The sequence below is a fragment of the Schistosoma mansoni genome, chromosome 3 (genome assembly GCF_000237925.1).
Source record: "Schistosoma mansoni strain Puerto Rico chromosome 3, complete genome".
In the NCBI taxonomy this organism is placed as follows: Eukaryota; Metazoa; Platyhelminthes; class Trematoda; order Strigeidida; family Schistosomatidae; genus Schistosoma; species Schistosoma mansoni.
This window is the reverse complement of record NC_031497.1, coordinates 18,347,415-18,369,423: the sequence shown is the minus strand read 5'-3', so window position 1 is coordinate 18,369,423 and position 22,009 is coordinate 18,347,415. Positions and strand designations below refer to the sequence as shown.

The following is a 22,009-nucleotide window of genomic DNA, read 5'->3' as shown; positions in this document are numbered from 1 at the left end:
CAGCTCTCCCTCTCAAAATACTCTTAAGTGGCCACGAACATACAACCACTGCCAGGGAAGTCCTACTCACTGCCTTCTCGTGTCGGGGTGTTGTTCACAAAATTGAGAGAACGGAAAGCGAATGCCCGGCGCTTTAACCGGGCCGGTAGACACGGCGAGTCCGCCTAGGGGAGTTGGAAAACCTTGATTCCAAACCAATGGTGCACGTGGGCTCCAGTATACTGAAGGAACAAATGGCGTATAAACCAATCGTTGGTCACCGGCTACCATGGGACTACATCTCCTCACGATGCCCCACTGCCTTGTGGATCAGACCTTTAGGTCAAAGGCTCGGGGTGTGACCCCCTAAAAAACTACCTTATTCGGTCTGGGTACTCGGGCAGTATCTTAGCCCTTACACATATCGAATGATTTATGTAGCGCATGCCTATTCGGTACCTCCTTGTACCAATGTTTATGTGTTTAAATAAATAAATGAAATAAGTATTTGGTTTTAATCAATCCTCTTCATCAACGAATACTTATCAATACCTAGTCAAAGTAGATGGGATAGGATTCGGATATAAAACCTGGGTTTTTAAAAGTTGGATACCCTAGCATTCAAGTCATAATTCTACAGAATTATACTTTGTTAGTTCCAGTGTTAATTTACAACAATTATGTAAAGTTTATTACTAACTAGTTGAGATGAAGTTGAAGATTTATCAGTAGTTACACCTTGTAGCCCAGTTGGTGGAAGGAAGCTATCTAGTTAAACTTTAAACCTAGACTAATCCTCAAAAAGAAATCAACCAGTCTCTGAATAGGTTAATGCTTGACAAATTTGTGTTAATGTGAAAAAAATGATGACTAAGGTGTACGAAATTCCGAGTCATGCGTGATTTTGAGAATATTGTCGTCTAATCAACTAAGTAATTGAAAGAAGAGAGATAATGTAATTTTTTAGTAATAAAATTAATGGTTTCTAAGAGAAAAGAAAGAAAACATGTTGATCAGTTGTTGCTAGATTGGATATTAACAAAAGAGTTAACAAGGTATGTCGATCAAAAGTCAATTTTATGGTATATGCGTTAGAACAAACAGTAGGATTTATGAACCATGTAGAAACACAAAAAGGAAATAGAATTAGATAGGTTTGAATGAGTGTGATGAATCAATGTTCTGTTATAATCCATTTTTGTATATATATGTCGTCTGCCTAGGTAAGGATTCTACAAACTTCTTTTAAGTACAAAAGTTAGGTTTCTAAATGTAAATTCTTATAGTTATACAGTGTGAAAAAGACGGGTCGTTAGATCATACAGTAAAATTTGATGCAGTATGTTGGTTAACTTTGAAAGCTTTATTTTAGTTAACTTGGAATCCCATGTCAACTAAGTGACTGTATATAGAACTCTTAATTACCCTTAACTATTCTTTGCTTAACCAAGCCAGATGGTGTTTAGTCTCCATTTTTAATTCAACAATGAATAAGACGAGCAACCTGATGCTGTAGCCATGAAATCACCACTGAGTCTTTTTCTGGCAGAAATTTATCCTACAAAACTAAAGAATAATCAGTCAACAACTATTTGTCGCATTCAAAACGATATTTTAATGATATTGAAAGATAAAGATGAAAAAGTTAATTTATTTAACATTCATCCATCAATTACATTTAATTTTGAGGAAGAACGTGGAGTAACAGCAAATCGCTATATCAATGGATACAGTTTGGCATGGTTGTGTAAAGGATTGTTAACGGCGATTAAGAGTTTTATTCTTTGCCATTTGACCGACGAAAGATGTCAAACTCACTTGAATACAACTTCTAAAGTTGTCCATCAAATAACTTGGTCTCTTTGTGCTTATATATGGTGTGACAACTTGAACTAATTCACATATATACCATTGACTCCGTTGGTTATAACTGATATCTGATTAGTAAATTAGTTATAATCTACTTAATATTTTCATTCTTTTACTTCACTTGTTAGTCATGAAAAGCATCTCACTAGCTATATAATGATCATCTCGTAAATTCGATCTACAATAACTTACAGTTTTTTTGTGTGTATGATTTCCTTCTGATACTGTATACTTTATGGTTAGGTATAATCTTTAAGCTCAATTAATTAGTGCACCCAATTGAAATCAACGATGAGTTATTGTGAGTAATATATATGTAATTCATTAATCTTCATCATGGTTGCCAGGGTCAAAAGTTGACTTATTTACATATAAAATTCACATATTTTAAATTATTCTATAACCATATTTATTCACTGAGTTTTTCATTTGTTTTAGCAACCTAATTCATCAAAAAAATATTCTCTTAAACAGCATTCCCATGATTAAATGTAATAAATTGATGTTCATTTGTAAAGTTCCCAACTTAATGAAAACTTTTATCACAAATAGTTCATCAATATTATTACCTTTTGGATCTGTTCGATGTTATTCAATTCCTATTAGTATCAGAACGAATAGTACTACTATTAAAACTTATAGTAGTAGTCGTCTAATCTATAGAAATTTATCATTTACTGCTACTTTATTTCAACCAACATCATCATCGACATCAATAAAACTGAAAGATCATCAAACCAATTTAAGTTTGGGACTTTTTCATCCGAAGAAGAAACGTGTAGATAAAGTGAGTATAATATATGTATATATATGTATGCTTGTTTTAACGGAATTAGTATGGACTGACTAAAGAATTATTTATCTTGGTTATTTCAACGATTCATAAGATCAGAAGGGGTTTTGTGGAGATTTCAGTATTTCCATAGTTGAAATCATGAGTCAACTGAAGCTAGACCACTATGGAAAACGGCCGTCCAGTGCTTCCAGGTTTTCCATAGTGGTCTAGCTTCAATTGACTCATGATTCATAGGATGTTCATTGTAACTTCGCTAAAATTGACGAATTTATTGGATATAAAATTTTAGTTTTGATCAGTAATCTAAATGAAGACCAGATATCTTATTATGTTCTTGAAACCAACTAATTAAAATACATGATGTACTTGTCTATGTTCTACACATATGTAGGAAACCTTCTACAAAATATTAATAATTCGTTAATCTACTTAACAAGTTTAATGAATATGAGATTTAACCACGTTTTCATGGTGAACTTTTATTTTTACCATGAAGCATCTTAACTCTGTGAAAGGCTTTCAGCTCTCACATTTTATTTTATGATTATTTGCGACAACTCTTAACCTCATAACACAGATTTCGTTCAAATTACAGGTCGTTTAGTGTATAGTTTCCAGTATTTCCTTCAAAACCATTTTGTTTCAACAACGATATTAGACAAAAGAGATTTTCTTAATTCTTATTGTTCTCGTCAAGGTCAGCGTTGAACCCCATTGAAGAATGTCATAAGTTTATACAGTTCAAATCCCATGTTATCATACCATTTTTAGTAACGCCACATTCTATTACATTTCGTTATCAACATTTATGGTTAAAACCTTATTTGTGTAGAAAAAAATGAGGAAGTATACCAGGTACCGGTATACATAATCTAGTCTTCATTTATGCAAAACCAGAGTAATAGAAGAATACTTTATTAATTCCGAATTTGAAATAAGACCTGACAAAGATTTATAAATAAAACGAAAACTTAGAAATAGGGGTATATAAAAACGTCGACTAACTATACAATAGAAACATAAGTAGTAACCCTTTGTATAATAGTCTTAAGAATTATACCTTCGCACTATTCATCCCAGTTTGTTAGTGTTCGAATAAGAAAGGGGAAAAAGCCAACTGAATATAGAGACAGCACAATCAATAATTAAATAGCATGTCGAATTATGTTTGGCAATAAGTTGATCTCTGACGACGATGATTAAGTAAAAAACGTGCAGTAGGTTTGTGTGCAAATCAAACATATGAACAAAGTTTGAATACAGCAAACATTTCACTTAGATCCAGTGATTCAGTGTTAAAACCCTAGTTACCAAAACTGATAGCTCTCTGACTAAATCGCAGAAGGACTCGCCTGTATTAAATTTTTGATTAGTTAGTAACTACGATTGTGAGCTAATTTTAAAAATTTCCTTTTTTTCAAATTCGCCGATTTCTATGTTACTGTAGAGAAATTCTGTTGCTCAATCTAAAAATGATCATCGTACACTTGTGTACAATATTTACGAGTGTTTTGCTGTCAGTCTAGTTAATTAAATCATCACTTAGGGATGAAATTCTATAGTCGCATCAAAATTTCATTTTTGTACCGTCTCAGTGTATTTATATAAATTAATCATTACTTATTGCTTTTCAATGAATGATCACTGCAGTGGCCAGGGTTATACTTTTCCAATCTTTATTACTGATCTAGTTTTATCGATCAAGTTCCAGTAATCTAAGTGGTTCAACACTGCGTTCACCATATTGTAATGTTCTTATAGCTTGGTAATAGCGTCTTGAACAAGAGCGCTAAGTGATGCAGGTTCAGACCACATGGATATAAGTTTACACCGAGCATCACTGACGAGTGACTGATAGCATAGAAGGACTGGACAAACATGCCACTAATCATTACTCACTGATCGATTAATTGTAAACCTGTCAGTCTTACAGTAGGTCAGTCTCGACACGAATAACACAATGATAACGTTCCAGACTGTGGCACCGTGTAACATCGAATATACTGCTTATTGGCACTATACTCTTATCTAGTCGTTTCCTATTATTTTGGTTGTTTTAAATTACCTTAACCTCTTGCATATACAGGAAATCGCTGATTTAAAACAATCCGGATTTTACGATATCTCAGGTTATGGTTTTGCCCAGTGCACTGATTTGAAAATGCTCCGCTCTTATCTTTCCAAATTTGATAATCTGTATAAATTTCCTACATTGCCATCGGAATTATCATCGGAAGTATTGTTAATCTCTCAGTTGTCTGAAATAAATACGGAAAATAATAATCCATGGGATGCATTTATTTTCAAGTAAGTGTGTTTGTGTACATGTCTTTGTTTATGTGTAGCATCTATTCATGGGTATACTTACCGACCATTGGATACTAATCGTTAATCTCATCAGTCTGATTGATCTATTTGATGTATGATGTGAATCATCGGAGAAAGTTGCCAGATCGTCTAACATCTAGGGCTCCTTTTTAACATCGTAAGGGTCTTTAATGTTAATGTCTACAACAAAAGGCAAAAACGACAGGCGTTAGGTTGAGTCACGATTATTACTAAAAGATGACAATTTTACACAAACCAAAGGTATGATTCACGACCACAACTCATTTGCTAAAAGTTGGATACTGATATACCACAAATCCATAGTTATTTAGCCGAATGTTGTATTTTAGTATTCGGTGTCTATGTTGGATACTGTAAAATTGCAACATGATTGCACTAAATAAGCAAATGATCAACAAACCCAACTCACAATACCTCTGATTGCTCTCTAATCCCAGACACTAACAATTAAGAGTATAAAATAACTTCTGGAGTAATTTGTTGCTTCTGTCGATGATAACATGATTAGAAATGTATGGTCTATTGTTGATGTTCAGAACTGAATTTTGACTCATCTTTGTTGGCATAAATTCATTCTGTGCGATCGGTCTCAATTTAAAGCGTTATCCAGTGAGCTACTGAGTTTGAATGGTCGTTTTTATGTGTTTCAAATTCATTGGGGTAGCATAGGGTGCATGTGGAACTCAAGCCCCCTGAATTGAGGATGTTCGGCCATTCCGTTTTGAAAAGATTACTGAGAATCAATGTTACCACTAAATTAGTTATGTCAAGGTCCGGCAATATGTGTTCGGGCGCAGTGATAGTAATTCAATTAGTATTACCATCTTGAAATATGCACTCTGATAGATTAGTTGTGGCTTACGAATTTCATCATAACGACTTCCTCATTGTGCACTATTTTTCGATGTTCACACAGTGCAAAGAGTGGAGGGGTGGTCAGTTTATGACATGACACCGTTGTATGAGAGATAGTTATATAGGTCTAGGGTTGGTTAACTCATCAGGAACCAACTGTTGGGATCCATGAGATGGTGAAATTCGGTGATCTCAGTCACTACCAAATATAGCTAACGGCTATCCTACCATACTTCTTTCTCTACTACTCTTCATGATAGTCAGATAAGCTTTCCTAACTGAATTTTTTTCTTAGCTACAATTTCAACCAAACTGTAAATTATTATTATTTTCATTTCTTGTTTCATTGTACTTCCATGATATTAGAAGATATTAGGATTAATATACTAGCCTGAAACTCCCAAAAGTTTCTGATTCAAGTCAGATAGAACTCGATGAGCACAACTGAATTTACTGTATTTAGAAGTCGTAATAAGCGCATAACAATCTACGAAGGAATCATTACTACATACAAACATCATAACTATTCTTCTCTTCCTACATTTCTTCACATTATTTCATTAGTGGGGTATATTTGTTTTGCATTTCTTATTGAACCAATTTCTGTGTGAACTAAATAAACAACACATTGACCAGGGATTCTGGGTTGTTTACATTTAAATAATTCGCGCCTGGATTTGTATTTCATCACAAATACCTATAGCAGCATTTAAAATTGTTTCAATTACCATAATTGAAATTTGATATGACAATATTTGGACAGTGGTACTGAGGGGAATTTAGCTCACCACTAGAGTAGTTTGTTTCTCTCAAAAACAATGATGTAACTATTGTGATTGAGTTTTGAACAAAAACTGATTCAGTAATAGTTTCCACGTATTTCCTTTTTTTCAATTAGAGCATTTTTCCTAACCTCATTGCCAAGATAATGTAACAAGGATTATATTCAGCTGTTATTATCTTCCACTTTTTTTTATACTTTCAGTAATGGAGTGGCTGTATTTTGGAATATGCCTGAGGAAAATGTAAGTTCATCGGAATTTTTTTTCCCGTCATCAATTTCCTTACATGATTTTTCCTCTCCTTTTTCAAAAAGACTCATTCATTCACCGTTTGCTGTATATTTTCTCACATATCCTCAACAGAAATCGAACCCAAAATTTTTATATTTCATTGAGACCATGCTACCACTGAATTCTAATATTATGTATTAGGTTATAAAAACTCATTTTAGCAATTGAATAACATGTCCAAGAGTAACACAATTGTTCAAAAAAAGGAATCAAATGGGAGATTGTTGTTTAATTTGTGCATAAGTATTTTTTGATAGAGAACAGTAATTTAAGTATAAATTAATTGAACTTACTAATGTAGTGAACAAGAACACGAGTGGGAACAATCGAATGTATTTAAGCACAAATTACAGACTGTCTCACTAAATTCTGATAATCATACAGTGAACAGTTAATTTGCAAAATAACAATCAATTGTCTCAATCTTCACTCTTCCTTCTGTAAATATCAGTCCGTCTTCTCTAATTTCATTGTTCATGCATTTTCGTACCGATTGCGCTTCACTAACACTTTATCCATTTAAATTAATTTCAAATAAACCCATTTTTGTCATAACTTAATGATGTACACACTTCAAATAACAATTCTGTTGTTAATCCGGTCACCGGTTAAATAATTCGCATTAGTCACTGAATACTAGTAATATCAAGTAATTATCCAGTTGGTTCTTTGTTTTTTTTTATTGTTCGTGTGGTGATATCAACATGAAATTAGGATTGTATTAACATATTCTTCATAGTTGAAATCATGAGTCAATTGAAGCTAGACCACCATGGAAAACCTGGAAGCACTGGACATCCGTCTCGTCCTATTATGGGATTCCTCAGCAGTGCACATCCACGATCCCGCACTCGCGAGATTCGAACCCAGGACCTACCAGTCTCGCACCAGAGCACTTAACCGATTAACACTTATTGATGACTCATAGTCCATTAGTTTGAATAGCTTGAAAAACATTTATCTGTATTTGTTTACAGAAAATTTGAATTTCGTTCCCAATTTGAAGTTTTTTAAATATTATAAGTGGTGTAATTGTAGATATAGCAACTAGTTAATTACAGTTCATACTCTTCAATAATATCCGAGGTCATATGTTGATTACATTTGGCTAGAATTGGATTTGATGACTTGTATTTCAACCAGTTATTTGAAGCTGATCAGCCGAACATATCTGAGTGTGGATGATTCTTGCTACAAGAGTTGTATCATAGATTCTACAAGAAAATCAAATCAAGATAAGATCTTAGGCAATATTGAGTCATTTTTACAAGGAGTTTGTACGTAATGAGAGTTTCAACAAATATCAATTGTGGAAAATTCCAAATTTTAATAACAGTTGTGTTATGAATTTGAAAAATGCGTCGCCAATTTGTTGTGATCTTATGCCCGGCTTTTTATCACGTAATTTATCCACTAATCGGAATACGACTTTTCCAATCTTAGCACTGTGCTAAAACAATGACGTTCGATTGGTATGAGCAGCCTAGCGTCCTTAATGGTCCTTCATACACCTAGCCCTTTTAGTTGAGTCCAAAACACCAATTACAGCTTCTGTTATGTGAATCATTTATTTCAAGCATATTCGGTTCATATACCGGACAGACTGACCGCATCACACCATAAAATAGAAAATAATATTTGTACAAGATCAAGCCAAGTGTGGCTGTGAACATGGGATACAGTAATCAATAAACTGAATATAATTTAGAGACAGTAAATCGCATAATAATAATTTATTGGTCAAAATAAAGCTAACAATAAGGTACATATATATATATACACGTCAAATTTATAGAATTGAAAAAAGACACCACAGTAATTTAAACAGTAGAATCTGATAACTTCTGAGGATATCCTGTTTGGTTTATGCCCGATTATATTATAGATTGTATATTCAGAGTTATTCTTAATGTTTCCGGTAACAGGGTCGAACAGAAACTCATTATTATCTTGAATTTTTCTGATTATTTGACATATTTTAAATCAGTATAGGGATTTGTGGAGGTTGTATTAATCAATCTAAGCTAGATCACCATTGAAAACCTGAAAGCACTGGACGGCCGTTTCGTCCTAGTATGGGACTGATCAGCAATGCTCATCCACGATCCCACATCAGTGGCTCAAACCTAGAACCTTTCGGTTTTGCACGTGAAATCTTAACCTCCAGACCACTGAGCAGGAATCCAATAGTTTTAATGTCTAACTTCAATCAATCCATCATCTCGCGCAACCCTTCATCCATTTTCGGAAGTGGATAACTGTCTTGCATCACTAATTTTGGAATTATCATTAAATTGTACGTTTATAAATAGCATTTCATCAAACATGGTGTTTCATGGATATGAAATTCATTTTATAGAGTTAGATAGTTATGTCTAACGCTTACATGTTTATTGTACCATATACCTTGGCAATACAAACCTGTACGTATTATCACCATTGAGTTGCATTTTTTGTGATAATACAATTGTAATATAATATCCAAAGATTAATTCTAACAGTTGGAGAATGAATTACTTACAGATTAATTTCCTTCAGTTGCCTATAACATTTCATCATGTTTATTTGTTATATAAGCATGTTCTTTTTATTACATAACGAACTATTCATCTGGCTAGTTATCTTGTCTTTGATTTTTAATCATTCCGGGGGCTTAAGTGAATTATACGGTCTTGTATGGAACCATCATTTGGCCACACATATCATTGCGTTCATCTGTCGATTAGCATTCCATTCATCAATTTTAACAGTGGCAATCAAAACACAGAAAACCTCCTCTATGATAGATTAGTAATTTAAAAACTAACTCTTCTCACTCAAATGTTAAGTAATTGCAAGCTAATTGGCAAGATGTTCTGATAAGTACTAGGTATGTACAGACTGTACGTCGATCAGTTTTCTAATAATTTTCTCCAATTATCATATGTCATGCAAAGTATATTATAATGTTGTATTATGTAGCTAACTGGATGACTGTTAAAAGCTAAACTTCATCGATAAGACACCAACAACACTATAAATTAGACAATATTTAATAGATCAGAGGGGGTTTTGTGGAGAATTTAGCATTTAAGGACTCTGGCTCGAGACTGGTAGATCCTGGGTTCGAATCTCGCGAGTGCGGGATCGTGGATGCACACTACTGAGGAGTCCCATAATAGGACAAAACGGCCGTTCAGTGCTTCCAGGTTTTCCATGGTGGTCTAGCTTCAATTGACTCATGATTTCAACTATGAAAAAAAAATTTAATAACCTCATAGTTACCAATTTGATATTCTTACATTCAATATATATATAGTTTAAATTATAATCTCATACCGTACTTGAGGTGACCTTGGTATATTTTTCTAAAATTCATGCCTAACATTGTCATCGATTTTGTTACTGTTTAACTGAAGAATAATGTATCGGTATCTTATATATATGTTCATACTTTACTAAATATTTAGCATCAGTCATTATTAAAAGAATTTCGTCAATTCAGTGAAGGAATTTTAGAAGAGAATCTAATTGAACGCGAAGATTTAAGATATTGTTTAACCAAGTGAGTATATTGTTATTTCTTTTTTGTTTCTGATATGTCTTGTTGATTGAACGCTATACTCGGATCCTAAGCTAGTCTTGCACCCCCAAGCTAGAACTACACAGCGACTTGAACACGAAAGAAAGGGCACAAAATATGCGGGAAGCACTTTACTCCAAATGTTCATTTATGTACAGAAAATATAGGGTTTTTATAGTATTTTAAAAGTCCTTGGGTTTTCCTAAATAATCTAGGATACTACTAAACATGATAACAGTGTAGTAATCAACCAATCAGAACCTCTACATGTGACTTTTCATTTTCGTGATATTCCTAATAAAACTTCTAATCAAACTCTGATTGGATAAAATGCTCCTTAATGTTTTCCTGAGCTTGTCATATCTATTGCGAGTAATTTGCAGGATCGCCCCAACAGTTTCAACTCACTCTCTAATTGATGTGTATTTAAATTAACTGTTCAACTTCGATTGGCGGTTATTTTATCTTTACAAATAGATATTTAGACAATTTATAAAGGTTTATAATTTTCTTGTCAATGTTGAAGATTGTAATTGATCAATTTATATTATCATTTGTGTATCATGAACGGATTGGGTTGATATTGTCATTTCATCATGATTTCTTATAAAAGTTTGAATAGTGACTAGCGGTGGAATCCAGAACTCTGTTGTCGTTCTATTTGGTGGTTGGTTAGATGAATATACCTTCATCCTAGTTCTGATTTTCACACTGAGACTCATGATCCAGTCCTTTTCGTTTTGAAAACTTATGACAAAATAGAATTATAGAGTTGGTCCTCTTCAGATGCACATATACCAACAAAGACTGATCAATTGGAGACCTTAACGTCAACAACAATAAAGTTCATACCTGTTGTACAGACAAGTGACTATTTGAACTCAATAGTTCAGTGTATAACGCATAGGCATTTAAACCAAAACGATACTGGATTCAACTGTCAGTTACTAATTTAAATTTAATAAAGACATGTTTAGGCAATAGGTATTATTATTAAGTTTGACTTGATAATTTCAAATAAATCGAGCATAGGTTAAATTGTTATTAATAGAAATAATCTATTTTTAGTATCCTAATGAGTAGAAAAATTAAATTTTTCTAACATTTCTTGACTCAGTTCAAGCCATTTCTTCAAAGAATAAATAAACAAATTAAGTTGATTGAAAGCGTGAGTCAATTGAAGCTAGACCACCATGAAAAACCTGGAAGCATTGGACGGCCGTTTCGTCTTATTGTGGGACTCCTCAGCAGTGCGCATCCACGACCCCGCCTCGCGAGATCCGAACCCAGGAGCTACCAGTCTCGCACTAGAGCACTTAACCGATAGACCACTGAGCCGGCATCCCATCGTGTTTATGTCTAACTCCAATCAATCCACGAAGTTGAGCAACCGTTCACCAATTGTCTTCAGTGAGTTCCTATCTAACAACAGATGTGGTATGAACTCCACTGGTCACTGCTTACTAGAACTCCTGGATTTACCTCTCGAAGTCAGTCACTAGTGAGCATATGATTATTATTATTATCAGGTTTTTTTTGTGGAGTGCTTCCAGGTTTTCCCTGGTGGTCTAGCTTCAATTGACTCACGCTTTCAACTATGAAAATACTAAATCTCCACAAAAAAATCTCTTCTGATAAATTGAGTTAACCCAACTTTAAATGGTAGAAAGGAACAATACAAAAATATTAAATACGATCAATCAAAAAACAGGTCAATGTCACGTTACTCCAGTTAAGTTGATTTATGTGAGACATGTTTGTGTGTTAATAGATAAAAAAAAGTGTGACATCTGTAATGTGAAAGGATAGAGTTGAGTTTTGTTTGCATGATAATAGTGTGAGATCTGACTAGAATCAGACATAGTAACTCGGATATTTGATCCAAGTTTGATGGTTGGTAGGGCTTTTTTTCTATTGGGGGCATTTGGATTTAGTAATATATGAAAAGCTTCAGCTACTTGCTTTTCTTTGTAGTTAGAAAAAACATTTTTGTATTATTTTGATACTTTTAACATCGACTTGATAGTTATTGAGAATGAAATGGACTTCTGTTGCCGATTCAATTTGGAGCCTTTCCAGTTCTACAGGATTACTTGGCGGTTTCTTTGTGTACCTTAGATGCTCTTTGGTTGGAGTCAAGATTTCGCGAGATGACTCTCCAATGTAGAAGGTATCACAATCGATACATCCTAATTTTTAGGCGTAATCCTCTGTTGACATAAACAGGATCTTATCCTTTATGTGAACTAAAGCATTCCGAATGATGTTGGTCATTTTGTAGTATGATTTAATTCTGTGTTGTTTTAAGACTCTTTGAAGTTCTTCTGTTGTGCCATGACGGTATGGTGAAACTGCAGTACCAATTCATGGTGTTTCATTCGAATTATTATTTAGCAGTAAATCATCCGGTTTTACTGAGTCTTCAGTAAACTTCATAGGAAAATTATTAAATTGTAAGATGTTTAGACAATATTTGAAATATCTCTTTTAACGATGTGCAATAATATATCGTATTCATTAAATAACTGATGATTGACTTAATGATTAATGCTTTGAGCATTATAAATATCTTATTGTGTATCATTATTTTTATGCTTCACAAACTAATCTTTAGACAGATTTAACTGATCCTTGTTAACAGTGTACATAAATGAGTTATCTGTGACTAAATCATAATGGTTGATTCTCTTGGATGAACGAAAGGATTTACCTCGATGAACGACTGATTTGTTTAATTCTGGTGAGGGTAATGTGATATATGGATACTGAGTTGGTTATATGTTTTGACTTGTTCTTGAAACCGTCCCTTCTATGAGCTCTCTACAGAGCCAATAAACAAACTACACGAGTTCTCATTGCTGTATGAAATGTCAGATGTATATGTAGGTGGTTGACCTTGGACTACGTGAACTATTAAACTGGAAAATGTCACTACCTGCTTATCTGTTATGTGATCAGTTTGTGTAGTTATAAATATTCAGTAGCTTTAAGCATATTTATTCGATAGTTGATAACGCGGATTCCCACTCAATCTTTAATTTCTTTACTACTTGCGTTTGTCGAGCGTTGAAAGCTCAATCTAATAACTCAATTAGACAATATATTGTATTCATTCTATAATCTAATTAGTTTATTCAAATTAAGTATTTTCATTTAATAAATATCATTCTTTTTTATCATAGTGATCAAACCCGTGTTGTCGGTGAAGACATTTACTTACATATTCCATCATTAAAAGATGTATCACATCATACAGAACAACAAAGACAACAATCATACAAAGTGAGCTATAAAAAAGTTATTTATGTAATATTATTTTTTAATTTATTAGGATTTAACATTAGAAGACCAATTTTCAAAGCTTGCATCAGCTTCTTTGACTGAAGATAATTCACTGTTGGAAAAGTTTGCATTTTCTGATGCTTTAGCCTTGTCAGGTAGGTTTTTTCTTCTTTTTTTGAATCTTATTTTTAAAAAATACCTCCATTACACGAGATCGTGAACCGATCAATGTTAAACCACCACTGAAAACCTGGAAGCACTAGACAGTCGTTTTGTTCTAGTCTGGGACTTTTCAAGCAGCGCCCACCCACCATTCCTCACTCTGGGCTGAAACCTAGAAACTTTTGGTTTCTTGAATAAAATCTTAACCTCTAAACCAGTGAGCTGGCATTCAACGGTTTTAATGTCTAATCGCAACCAATGCACGATATTGCGTGGCCATTTTCCATTGTCTTCTGTAGGTAACTGCCTCACACCTGACATTGATCGGTTCATGATCTCAACCAGTTTCCTGCATTATTTATTGGTATTGCACGGATAAAACTAAATGTTGTTTGTTGTTAATCAGTCTGTGGTTACATAAAATAAATTATTTTATCCAATAATTTAATGAGGTTTCATGCATTACTGGCTGTACTGTTAAACAACGTGTGTTTAAATCTTAGTGTTATAGGTTGGACAAGTATCACACTAATGACATTGAATGTTAAGTGCATTATATCAGGGATTTACTGAAGTTTAGAAAGTGTGTAGACTGTTAATTTTTTCACTTAAAATATGTTGAAATTCATTGTCCATACATTGTCAACAATTAAAGTTACCTGATTAAGGTTCATACAATTATCATAACGAACTGGTTGGAAACATTGATTGATATTGCCTAGAATGAATATTAATGAAACAGTGTGTTCCTTAGCCTTCCTCTTTTCCGTTTTTCTTCAGGATTCTAAGTTAGCTCTTGCCTCATGATGCAGTTTGATGATTTCTGAAATGTATGTCCTATTCACCTCCAACGTCTTTTCCTTAATTTCCTCTTCAGTTGGGAGCTGGTTTGTTCTCTCCCATAGTAGGCTGTTGCTGATAGTATCCAACTAAAGGACACCCAGTATTTTGTCTAGACAATTGTTCATAAATACTTGTACATTTTTGATGATGGTTGTAATAGTTCTCCAAGTTTCAGCTCCGTACAATGGAATTGTTTGGACGTTCGTATTGAAGATTGTGACTTTGATGTTAGTTAATAGTTGTTTTGAATTCCATATGTTCTTCAACTAATGTTTTAACTATCAAAGTAAAGATTATATGTTTCTGTGGAGTGATAACTACTGAATTGATCTTCATTGTTTACTTATATAGAGAATTAAGTGACTGGTCCATTTATAATAAACAATGATTGATTGTGTATTTTAAAAAAATTGTACTCGATAATGAACTAGTGACTTTTTCTTATTTGAACATTTGATTAACTTTTTTGTGGTTTTCACATTTCTTAACTTTACACTCTAATGTGTTTAGTGAAACTCTCTCTATTAGAGAATGGGTTCGATACAGCAGTTGTTGAAATTGAACCATGGATTGAAGTAAGTGACTAGTTGATTATTAATACTTCCCTTTTCTTTCATGCTCCTTATTTTGATTTATTCAGTTATCCTTTTTTCCTCGATTTGAATTCCTAATTGTTTCATTAATTTGCATTCAATTTATTAGTGAAAATAACTAGGTATTCAGTTTGTAAATTGTATTCATTATAGATTGACCTTGGTTGAGGTATCAATGATAACCAAGGAGATAAATTCCTAGCTATTTCGTTTTTATTTGGGGAAGCCTACGTGTAATGTGCACTCATAACATCCTAAAGGGGTGGACACAATGTGTCCTAGTTATTAAACCACTAGGTTAACATTCAACTCTGCATCTTTCCAGCTTCAACCAACTCGGAATTATTCAGTGACTTTGGTAACGACTGTTTTCTTTCCCGACTTATCTGATTTCTGTCAGTTACAACTTTACATTGGAATTACAAAAACGTGTCTTGAAGTAAATCGCTAATCAAAATACTATTGTAGTTTTGTTGAAGGGATATTTTTTATAGAGATTATCACTTACATATCAAAATAATATTCAAAAGACCCTTTTAACAGAACTATAAGTATTTAACACTTGTAAAGTTAAGTAAATAACTATAATCACATTCATGTGATGTAGATTGAACTGCATGAATTTTATCTCTTCTTCCAAGTTTTCTTCAATGAATTTGGTTTCTTAGACGAATATAAAAAGATGTTATAACATGTGGGTGCGTACATGCCCTGTTAATATATGAACATTATAAGACCGCCAATCAGAGAGCCGCGATTTATCGATCGCCCAATGATACACAAAAGCTTTATGAGCAGTCTTGAGTACTACTCAGTCCTGCTTTCTGCCTAGCCCAGCCAGTTAAGTCCAGAACACCAATAACAGCTTCTGCAATATGAATCATTATTCTTAAACATACTGGGTTTATATACCAATTAAACAGACCACATCGTACCATAAAATAGAAAATAACATTTGTACAAGATTTAGCCAAAAGTGGCTGTGAATAGAGGGGAACAGTAATCAAAAGACTGGAGATAACTCAAGAATGGTAAATTGTATAATAATAGTTCATAGGTCGAAATAAAGCTTATGATACGAGGAACACGAATATGAATAGTTTAGTTACTTAACAATTATACAATAGGAAATATACACATTACATTGGTCCATAAATAGTCCTCAAAGTTACCACTCATAATTCTCCACTGGATACAACAAAAGAGAAAATCATAACTATTTCTATTCAAAGGTGAAAATAGTATCTCAGTAACCATTTTGTTAGTCATTAACAAAGTTTGAATTAAACTGGTGTACCTTACTTTAGAACAACAAAAAAATGAAATGAACAAAATGATGAGAAATAAAGTAGTAAATTATGGTAAAAGTAGTAACGATCTAATTTAGTCAAAAAAAGTATAAACAAATTTGAGTAAATTAATAGAAACTTATTCATGACACATTCAATTACAACATTTACAGAATCATGTAGAGAATCAATGTGTAGTTATGTCGATCCAATCGATTATGTATGATATCATCATTCAGTGAGTATTATGTAGGTAGGTAGGTAGACAGGTAGAGGTATCAATTTGATAGTTTATATTTATCAATGATTTTAATAACTTCACTGAAATTAATGTTATATGTTCGTTGAGTAACCTTTAATAATGAAAGTAACTTGATCATTATATTGTTTGTTTGTTTTTTTTAAACCAAAATATGGTTACATTTGTGAATATTCCCTTATTTATTTATGTTTGTTTAAACACATAAATATTGGTACAAGGGGGACCAGATATATATGCGCCTCACAAATCTCATTCGATTTGTGTGTGAGCTGTGATACTGCCCAGGTGTTCAAACTGAAACAGGTGGTTTTCTTAGGGGGCCACATCCCGAGCCTTTGACCTAAGGGTCTGATCCACAAGGCAGTGGAACACCGTGAGGAGATGCAGTCCCATGGTAGTCGGTGACCAACAATTGGTTCATACGCCATTTGTTACCTCAGGATACTGGAACTCATGTGCACCATTGGTTTGGAATCAAGGTTTTCCAACTCCCCTAGGTGGACTTTCCGTGTCCACCAACCCGGTTAAAGCGCCGGACATTCGCTTTTCATAACCAACACCTGCGCAACGAGAGGGCATTGAGTGTAAAAGTGAATTTTTTGGTAATGCGTAGTGTACAAAATCTGATACTGATACGTGAGATTCTACGCACTAACCCCCAACTGACTACTTGAGCGAGAACACAAGAAGTAAGCGAAAAAGCATAATAGAATACCAAATAAAATGCGCAAATACTCATATATATATACCACACTATTCTTAGGAAATTGAAATGCACTTATCCTTTAGGTCACTTCTGATTGACATCGATTGACCTTCTCAATTGGTTACCTTTTGATGGGTACTCATCAAATTTCTATTGATGTTTTGTAATCGCATGTAAACATTCAGTTAGTTAACACTTTAAATTATCTCTTATCTATTAACATTAACCTGTAAATGTTATTTTATTCTCTGAAAATGTAAATTATATATCCATGGGTTATATGTCTATCAGTTAAGTGCTCTGGGGCGAGACTGATAGGTCCTGGGTTCGAATCCCGCGAAGCGGGATCGTCGATGCGCACTGCTGAGAAGTCCCACAATAGGACGAAACGGTCGTCCAGTGCTTCCAGGTTTTCCATGGTGGTCTAGCTTCAATTGACTCATGATTCCAACTATGGAAATAAATTATATAAAATTAAGAAATGACAGAAAAAAAGTTTTTCTATTCAGTTGGGATATTAAAAAATAAATTGTTATCGGAAATATTTTTGAATTTTTGTAATGATGACCATGTTTTTGGGTTGTCAAAACAAATGGATCACCTGACGACTAATCCATGATGTACAATAAGGATTTAATATTGTCGATTAATTGTTGCTCATAAGATCCAAATAGAATCAATATCATAAGATAACATAGGTAATCAGTATCACAAGGGGGGGTTTTGTGGAGATTTAGTAATTTTATAGTTAAGATCATGAGTCTCGCGAGAGCGGGTTCGTGGATGCGCACTGCTGAGGAGTCCCATAATAGGACGAAACGGCCGTCCAGTGCTTCCAGGTTTTCGATGGTGGTCTAGCTTCAATTGACTCATGATCTTAACTATAGGTAATCAGTGTTGTGAGTCCTTAAGAATTCTTTGATAAAGTCTTTAAAGCTGCGGGAAAAGCAAAAAGTTTTTGTGTACTCATCATTCAATGGCAGCTTCTAAGAAATTTCTAGAAAACTGATAGTTTATGTCATATCCTTGTTGGATAACCACCCATTTCGTTACCAAATTTTGTATATTTTTAGAATCCTCCAGAATCTCAAGGCCACACGTAGGCCTATGAGTATCCTTGTTTTCTGTAGGTAACCTGACCTTAGAAGAAAAACTACGTTTCTTAGTTTTCTTAGGACCAGAAGTGCAGGAAAATTCTACATTTAAGCACCGGACGTATGAATCAGTAGAATAATGTTTAAACACAAGAATAAACATTTTGAAACATAGTTTATTGGAAGCTAAGGGTTTCGTAGGTCATTCAAAGACTATTGGGATTAAGACTTATTCTTCAGTTTTCATTCTCTACATTTCGGGATTATTATTTGCTGTATAAATAAGTTTGTAGTCAATGTGTCCAGGGATTAATCTTGCACAGTAAGTTGACAATTATTAGTTTAAATCATTAAAGCGGTAATTATAACTTTTTGTGTTTATCGTTTATTTTTTGTAGAAGATGAAAACAGGTCGTGGCGCTAGATTCCGTCAGTCTGCAGTTTTACGAAAAACTGGTGAATTGTACACAATTAAGTAAGTCGAATCATTCCCTCCCTCACTTCTTATGGTTTCAGGCATCAATACGGTAGTTATATGATAATTATATTCTATTATTGAACTGTGAGAGATTTTTAATTCATCAACATAGAATGCTTTATCAACATCAGTTTCTATGGAATGAACACATAAATACCCTGCGTATATGTACCGCTTGTATCCTATAAATAAATATTGGTTTTCAAACTACGATTCAAAAATTATTTTCATAATACCCAGTCGATCATCGAGTTATAGCAGAAATATTTTCTTAATAAGTACCAATTATTATTTAATTCTTTTTGGTTTTCATCATACAATGTGGAATAATTTAACCAATGTTACCATATTCAAGTTAGATATTTAAAGAATCAGTAATTTCTAGCAAGAATGTGGAATATCTTAACTGAACAACTGATTATTGGAAACTAGCGTTTAAAATGATCAACCCTGTTGGACTGGTTTATTACAAAATCTTGGCACCCATTCAGAAAACTCAGTTTTTATCAAATTCCATTACTTATGAGGTAGGCGAGATGTCCGTCTTCCAACTAATGGACTTATATACTTTCCAGAAGCTCTCTGTTTTACTTTATGTCTGTGAAACTTGACCATTAAGAATAAAGGATATTCGTAGGTTACTAGTATTCGATCATAGGTGTCTTTGGAGCATTGCTCGTGTATTTTGGGACCACCGGGTGACCAATGTTTAGGTTAGGGATAGGATACTAAGCAAAGGTGCAAAATCGATTGACGAGGTTATGAATTCTCATAGATCTAAGTGACTAGGATGTGTATTACGTGTTCTGAACCACCACTTACTTCAATGTACTATGTTTACTGATGTAGGAGTACGTTAAAGGGAAATTAGGCCCAGCCAAACCAGAACGTAACGTCAGTCTCTAAAGTCATTGAATGTTGGTCTAAGCCATGTTGATAGATGCAGACTGTTTGGTTAGAGTCCTCATGATTATCGTAATCAATGGTTGAAAAAGCTATGTGACATTGCTCAGAATCGATAGCAGTGGCTCATATACATTTAATCTTTGTCTTTCTGTACGTTTTGAGTACTATTTAAACCTATGTTGATTTAATTTCGGTTATTTATTTACTCCGAAAAGGTGGCTTACATTGAGTTACGAAACGTCAGAAATGCAATTTTCCTACTCATTGCGATATAACAAGAATATATTTATTATAATCCATAATATTAAAAAATACACTACACAATTCAAAACATCTACATCTCTCATAAAACTTATTGTAAATGGTTGTATTGTCCAATCTGAATGGTTTTACTGTGAAGCTTTTATTATCTCCGTAAATTTTCTGATGTTGTCTAGAAATACAGTGAAATCTTAATGATTATATTATCCAGTTAAGGTAACGCGACCTCACTAATATCATCATTCTCCTAAGCTAACAATTCCCACTTGTAAAGATTTCAATGACCTTGATATAGCTAGTGAATTGCACTGCTATATATATATATATATATATATATATATATATATATATATTACAAGTCCTGTTATTCATTATTATATATGACATCATCCTATATCTTAAGATATGCTGGTGGGCGGCCGATGCCACTCCACGAGGGGTAACAGCCGTAAGTAAGCAAGTATATCTTGAGATGGTGAAGATTAGTAGCTCAGGTGGACGCTTTAGGTGTAATCACCAGAGCCGACACAGAAGAGCTAGAGACGCAAGCATATCTGAAGCCGAACAACACATATCAATTACATTAGCGAAATCCCAATAGCTTACAAAATCAGCTGTATAAAAACTTTATTCCAGCGGTTGAGAATACACCGCAGCACACTTGCAGAGCGGAAAAATGAAAAAACGTTTCTAATGACTATCCTTCGAAAGAACGGCTACCCACACAACTTCCTCAATAAATATCAACCCGACTCATCAACAAAAACGAAATCAAGTATAGAAACCAGCAAATGGATCATCCTACCATATATAAAAGACATCAGAAATCATAACGAGAGTATTGGAGCCGTTTTGAATAGGTGTAGCAAAACACCTGAGTCATCTTGTATCATTTACATTTTATTAGATCTGATAGTTTCTGTCTTTGGGAAGACTCAGAAAATTTCTCGAATAAAAGTCTAAAGGGAACCTAAAAACGCTGAGAAACATCTTATCCAACAAGCATTCAATGGGAGTTTACCGGAAACATCTAGGAAGTGCAAAGTCACGCGTCACATTTCCGATTGGATGATTGTCTACCCTGCTACTATGTTTAGAAGGGTTCTAGAACTTTCCAGAAGCTTGAGGTCATCTAAAATGTTATAAATACCCTTCATTTTATGTACATAAACTAACCTTGGAGTAAGGCGTTCTTTCCATATTTCGCGCCTTTTCTCCCGTATTCAAGTTGTAGTGTAGAGTTAGCCCGGGGGTTAGTAGAAGAGCTTAGGAAACCGATTCAAGCGTTCAGTTAAAAGAATTATAATCTTTAAAATGAAATAATGCGTTAAATATCTTTCTTTTTATTTTCTCCTAATTTATAGACATCTGCTGAACGTTAGTACTAGTTTAATTGAAACACCTGATTTCTATTGGGAAAGACCGGATGTTGAGAAATTATTTGAAAAATTAAAATATGTACTAAGTGTTTCATCTAGAATAAAGGTATGTGTTTTCCAATTAATTTAATTACTTCAATTAAGTGTGAAACTATAATTTATGGTCAACCTTTGAGCGATTCTAGAATAACCTATGAAAATTTCCATCTACTAACCAAAGTTATATGAGGGTTACAAACCAGTGTGAAGAATCAAGTTTATAATTTTCAGT

At 33.7% G+C, this 22,009-nt stretch overlaps 2 protein-coding genes across 2 annotated transcripts; both read left to right on the top strand.

Annotated features, from left to right (window-relative positions):
• Nucleotides 1-1,497: 1,497 nt before the first annotated feature.
• On the top strand, nt 1,498-2,337 carry Smp_168180 (hypothetical protein; the record flags this gene model as incomplete). Its single annotated transcript, XM_018799495.1, has 2 exons — nt 1,498-1,623; nt 2,287-2,337. The coding sequence occupies 2 exons, from the start codon at nt 1,498-1,500 to the stop codon at nt 2,335-2,337; spliced, it is 177 nt and encodes a 58-aa protein (XP_018651278.1).
• A 13-nt stretch (nt 2,338-2,350) lies between these two features.
• On the top strand, nt 2,351-19,431 carry Smp_084860 (hypothetical protein; the record flags this gene model as incomplete). Its single annotated transcript, XM_018799494.1, has 8 exons — nt 2,351-2,635; nt 4,731-4,951; nt 6,834-6,873; nt 10,371-10,465; nt 13,666-13,765; nt 13,815-13,920; nt 15,281-15,345; nt 19,113-19,431. The coding sequence occupies 8 exons, from the start codon at nt 2,351-2,353 to the stop codon at nt 19,191-19,193; spliced, it is 993 nt and encodes a 330-aa protein (XP_018651277.1). The 3' UTR covers nt 19,194-19,431.
• Nucleotides 19,432-22,009: the final 2,578 nt, after the last annotated feature.